The 5,460-nt window shown below is 68.6% G+C and overlaps 2 protein-coding genes across 2 annotated transcripts in view; one reads left to right on the top strand and one right to left on the bottom strand.

Annotated features, from left to right (window-relative positions):
• The window catches only part of ANGPT4 (angiopoietin 4), a gene marked incomplete at its 5' end in the record, with an annotated part of 4,333 nt that extends 2,798 nt beyond the window's left edge, over nt 1–1,535 (top strand). The window contains 5 exons of the mRNA XM_026041987.1: nt 36–151; nt 407–508; nt 572–738; nt 1,165–1,295; nt 1,375–1,535. Coding sequence (XP_025897772.1) covers nt 36–151; nt 407–508; nt 572–738; nt 1,165–1,295; nt 1,375–1,535 — 677 coding nt within the window. The remainder of the gene's footprint in view (nt 1–35; nt 152–406; nt 509–571; nt 739–1,164; nt 1,296–1,374) is intronic.
• Nucleotides 1,536–4,989: 3,454 nt separating this feature from the next.
• Nucleotides 4,990–5,460, bottom strand: part of FAM110A (family with sequence similarity 110 member A) — a 1,013-nt gene continuing 542 nt past the window's right edge. Inside the window, exon 2 of the mRNA XM_026041908.1 lies at nt 4,990–5,460. This exon is cut by the window's right edge and continues 4 nt beyond it. Coding sequence (XP_025897693.1) covers nt 4,990–5,460 — 471 coding nt within the window.

Below are 5,460 nucleotides of genomic sequence, written 5' to 3'. Positions count from 1 at the left end.
CGGCCCCGGCTCACGCGCCGCGCGCCGCCCGCCAGCCCCGCTGCCCAGGGACGAGCGGCTCTTCCAGGACTGCGCCGAGCTGCGCCGCGCCGGCGTCCGCGCCAGCGGCGTCTACACCCTGCACATCGCCAACCTCAGCGAGCCCAAGAAGGTGAGCGCGGCGTCCTGTGGCGCCGGCAGCGTGTCCTGTGGAGCTGTGCCGCGCTGGCACAGCGTGTGGATAACATTCCTTGGGAAGGTGCCTGTGCGATGCAGCTGTGCTTGCCTGCATCCCACTCGCCTGCATCCCATGGAGGCCAGCTCCATGCACACGCTCCAGGCTCCCTGTCACTGCATCCCTGCGCCCYGGGGTTCCCATTCCCGGGTCCCAGCATCCCTCGGCCCCAGCCCCGTCCCGCTCCCGCAGGCGTTCTGCGACATGGAGACGGAGCGCGGCGGCTGGACCGTGATCCAGCTGCGTGCCAACGGCAGCGTCAGCTTCCAGCGCACCTGGAAGGAGTACAAGCAGGTGAGCGCCGCGGGGCGYGCGCCCGGGCCGGGCCGCTGCCCCGCTCAGCGCGCCGCTCCGCAGGGCTTCGGCGAGCCCGCGGGYGAGCACTGGCTGGGCAACGAGGCCGTGCACCTGCTGACGAGCCGGGCGCCCTACGCGCTGCGCGTGGAGCTGCTCGACTGGGAGGGCGCCCAGGCGCTCGCGCTCTACGAGCGCTTCCAGCTGGGCAGCGAGCGGCAGCTCTACAGGTAGGAGCGGGGCAGCGCCCGGGGGGCTCAGGCTGCCCCCTTCCCCTGCCACTGCTTGGGAGCCCCGGGAGGGCTGCAGGACTCAGGCGCTGCATGCACCGCTGCATTGTTGTGTGCATTGCTGCATGCACTGCTGCATTGTTGTGCACGCTGCTGCATGCACCGTTGCATGTACTGGTGCCTGCAAGTCTCCAGGCACTTCCACACGCACCTCCTCCCCTGGCATTTTGGACCGTTGTTCTGCCACTTCCTCCTGTTCTCCCCCAGGGCCCCGAAGGGCCAAGGCTAGTGCAGGAGCTGCGTTAGAAGCAGGGGTTTCCTGCACRAGCCGGCAGCAAGCTGCAGTGCTGGCAGGTCCCCTCGGTGGCGCTGGGGACAAGCAGACCCCCCCAGCGTYCCCCCAGCCCGTCTCCATGCCCCGTGCAGGCTGGCGCTGCAGGGCTACAGCGGCACGGCCGGGCAGCAGAGCGGCATGGCCCTGCAGGGCACCAACTTCAGCACCCGCGACGCCGACCACGACAACTGCCTGTGCAAGTGCGCCCAGATGCTCTCGGGAGGTGAGCAGGCGCTGGGGGGCGGCCCCAAAGCCCCTCCGGCCCCCGCCGCCGGTGCCCCCTGCTCCATTCCCTCCGCCAGGCTGGTGGTTCGACGCCTGCGGCCTCTCCAACCTCAACGGCATCTACTACCCGGCGCGGCACAACATCCGCAAGCTCAACGGCATCCGCTGGCACCACTTCCAGGGGCCCAGCTACTCGCTCAAGGGCACCCGCATGCTCATCCGGCCCGCGGGCTTCTAGCGCGGGGCGGCCCCACCGGCCCCGCATCCCCCCGCGGCGCCGGAGCCCCAGGAGAGGGAAGCGGCCCCAGCGGGACCGTGCCGGTGCCCTGAGCCCATGGAGGGGTCTCACTCTGGTACCGCTTTCCCCTGTGGTTTCTCTCCCACCCCGGGAAGCTGGAGCCAGCGGAGCTGCAGGGGATGGTGCCGCGGTGGGAGCCCCGGTGTGCCCGGGTTTGGGGCAGGGCGCTGCTCCCCACCAGCTCCAGCCCTTCCCGGGTTGGTTTCAGCTTCAGCAGTTCCCAGCCCGGATTCATCCTCTTGTTGAGCCTCTGTGTGGCCTCCAGCTCCTCCAAACCGGYTCCAGAGACAGCCGGGCCTCCTGTGTGGATGCAGGGGACGGAGGGGTGACTCGACCCCGGCTCTGCCTCCTCCTCTGTATTTGGGCCCTTCCCAAGCCACCACCATCCCTCTTTGCCACATCCGCTGCAGGAGGGCAGTGGGATCCCCGTGCCCCATCCCCAGACAGGAGCCGGGAGCACCCCGGGAGCTGGGAGAGGGATCTTTGGGAGGGGATGAGCGGGAGCAGAGGGGCCCGACTCGGCGCTGTTGGGCTGAGGAGCAGGGACCCAGCAAGGCGAGCGGAGCCCGAGGCTGCTGCACCCCCTGCATTCACCCCTGCTCCCCCTGCACAATCCCGACCTCGCTCTGGAGCGTGGGAACAGCCCGGACAAAGTGCCACGGGCCACGTTTCCCTCGAGAGCAGCAGCACAGCCGGGATGCAGCTGCAGGAGCAGCTGCACGGAGCTGAGCACGGATCTGTACCGCAACGGAGCGGAGCGGAGCAGAGCCGGAGAGGAGCCGGAGCAGAGCCGGAGAGGAGCTGGAGAGGAGCTGGAGCAGAGCTGGAGAGGAGCCGGAGTAGAGCCGGAGCAGAGCTGGAGCAGATCCAGAGCAGAGGGGAGCAGAGCCAGAGCACAGCTGGAGAGGAGCCGAATCGGAGCCGGATCAGAGCCGGATGGGAGCTAAATCAGAGCCAGATGGGAGCCGGATTGGAGCCGCAGGACATGGGGCAGCCCAGACCCTGCCGGCCCCTGCACCAGCCCCTCCGCCCGGGCCCTCCCTTGGCCCCCGCAGCCTCACACGCAGCTTTTGCCCTCCTCTTGCTTGGCCTGGAGACGCTCCTATTTGAACTAAGAGATATTTATTTTGTAATAAGCCACTGTGCGGGACRTCCCCGTTACCCATCCTGCAGCTGCATCGGGCGCCCCAGGGCGAACCTGGAGCTAACTCGGCTCCGTCCTGGCACCAGCTGCTGCCGTGGCCAAGGAAGCGGGGACAGGGACATGGTGGCACTCTGAGGGACAGCAYGGCCACAGTGTCACCGCTGCAGGAGCAGCCTCCAGCCCCACATACGTGACGTGGCTGCACAYAGAGGACCCCGCGGCCCCTTGGCTGCCCTTGAGACCCTTTGCCTCATGGTGGGGACATACTCGGCCCAGCAGGACGCTCCGGCCAACCCCATCCCAGGCTCTGCAGGACCATGGGGCTTTGGGATGCAGGTGTGGATGCAACCTCAGCCAGGGGGATGCACCCCAGGGCATTCCCAGGGYTTTCCCAGTACAGACCCGCTGCAGGCCCCGGGATCACAGGCTGGTCCGGTGTCGGGGCTGGAGTTCCCATCCCTGCCGTGTCGCCGCGTCCCCATCCAGCCCATTGCCACTAGAGGTCCCCAGCAGCCCGGTGACAGCGGCCACAAGGCCGGTGGGTGACACTGGCCACCCCAGTGGCTCCGCTCGAACCCCCGCGACCGCCCTCCCCCGCACATSACCCCGCACCCCTGCCCCGCGGCACCGCGGGCATGGGCGCACTTGGGTGCACACGCGTGCMCGTGCAAACACGCGTGCACGCAAATAGGGACACGCAGGGGCCCGCAGGGACACGGGGGCTTGCAGCGCGCCCCCCCGTGCCCCCTGGGGCCGCGCGGGGGCTCCGGCCCCGGCTGCGCGCGCCCCGTCCAAGCGCGCGCCCCGCGCCCGCGGCGCCGTCTCCAGGCAGCAGCTAATTAACGCTGATTAAAACCCGTGACACACTTGGCACCTTCCAAAGAGGCTCATCAGCGGCGCGCGGCCTCCTAATTAGCAGCGGCGCGCGAGCGTTGGGGGCGGGCCCGGCGGGGACCCCCCCCCGGCCCCCCCGGCGGCTCCGCACCTGGGCTCGCCCCCCCGCCGCCCCCCCAGCGCCGCCTGCGATGGAAACGGCCGGGAAAGGGGGGGCTGCAGGGAGGCAGCAGCCCCTGCACCCCACAAAGGGGGTCCTGGCGCAGGGACAGTGTCCCCCCAGCTGTCCCCCTCCCCAGTTATAAATAGCCCGCGGCTCAGCTGCGTCTCCACAGGGAAACTGGAGCTGGTGGAGGGACAGCTGCTGGGAAGGCGATAGGAGAGCGTGGAGCGGAGCAGCAGTGCCGGGACTGCACGTCTGTCCCCAAGGAGGACAGGGACAAGGTGGGGGCTGGCGGGGGCCGTGCCAGGCCCTGCAGCGCRGGGCAGGGCTGGTAGTGAGTGCAGGCGGCACGCGCGAGTGGGGACCTGAGCAAGCAGCGTTTCCGCATGTGGGGTGTGCGCTTGCCTGTGCGTGTGCCTTGGCATGCACACATGCACACGTCAGTGCATGCACATGCACATACAGACACGTGTGCACATGTGTGTGCATGCAAGTGTGTCTGTGCATACACATGCATGCATGCGCACTCGAGGGTGCAGGGCTTTGGATGACCAAGACCTGCTCATGTTGTGCATCCACAGGGCCAGAACCCCTTCTTCTTGCCCAGCACGAGTAAATTTAGACCAAGCTCTGCTGAGGAATCCGGCAGCGCAGCCGGTCCCGGCGCCAGTGCAGCTGGAGTATTATCCAGGATGGGATCAGGTCCCGGCAGAGCATTCCTGGCAGGTGAAGCACCCTATACACAGGGCTGGGGAGCTGCTGCCTGCCGATGCCCGGGTGCCGCGCTCCCCTGCAGCACCGGCTGCCGACGGACGGGACCCCCATTGCACCTACACCGCCCTGGTGCCCATGAGGTCTGCGCCCACCCATCACAACGGGTTGGAGCCAGGAATTCCTCATGAGGGATCCCAGGAGCCCCTGGCCGCACAGAGAGCCACACGCTGCTGCTGAGCACAGCACTTTAATAGCCGGCCGCTTTTCCCCCCATCGGCCAGAGCTTTCCCAGCTCAGACCTCGGCAGAAACAACAGGAACGAGGAAGGGACCCACGGGAGCATCTTCATAAATAACAGGACGTAGCGCGGCAGCTCCCAGGGGACGTTTTCCTTGCCAGGTTATAAAAAGAGGGATAGGAACGTGGGTGGATGCACAATGGAGAGCTTGGATCTGACCTCCCAGTGGAGCCTCCATGTGCCCAGTCCAGTCCAACCTCCGAGGATCCTCCAAGAGTCCCGAGGTTTGCTGCCCGTCCCGCTAGACATTGGAGACCTTCTGGGTCTCGCGGGCCTGGCGCAGCCCGTAGAGCCACTTGATGACGCGSGCGTTGCGCTCCACGACGGAGATGCCGTAGGGCATGCGCTCGGGCGGGCGGCCCGCGGGGCTGGCGGCGCTGCAGGGCGAGCGGCCGCCCTCCGAGCTGGCCGTGCTGCCGCTGGGCGGCTTCACGGACACGATGTCGGAGGCGGCGCGGGCGAAGCGCTCGGCACCCAGGCCCTGCAGCTCCTCGGGGTCCAGCCCGCAGTAGTTGAAGAAGCGCTCGAGGTCGGCGGTGGCGCGCGAGTAGCGGTCGCTCAGGTCCGACTTGGAGCGGTGCAGCAGGGGCTGCCGGCGGGCGCCCTCGGCGCATGGGCTGCGCACAGGCGAGCGCGGCGAGGGGACGGGGACGGGCGACATGGGCACCGCTGCCTGCAGCGCCCCGCAGGGCCGCACGTCCACGCGGCGCAC

Source organism: Nothoprocta perdicaria, unplaced genomic scaffold (assembly GCF_003342845.1).
Source record: "Nothoprocta perdicaria isolate Ctin4 unplaced genomic scaffold, notPer1 scaffold_3, whole genome shotgun sequence".
Classification (NCBI taxonomy): Eukaryota; Metazoa; Chordata; class Aves; order Tinamiformes; family Tinamidae; genus Nothoprocta; species Nothoprocta perdicaria.
This window is presented reverse-complemented; position numbering and strand designations above follow the sequence as displayed.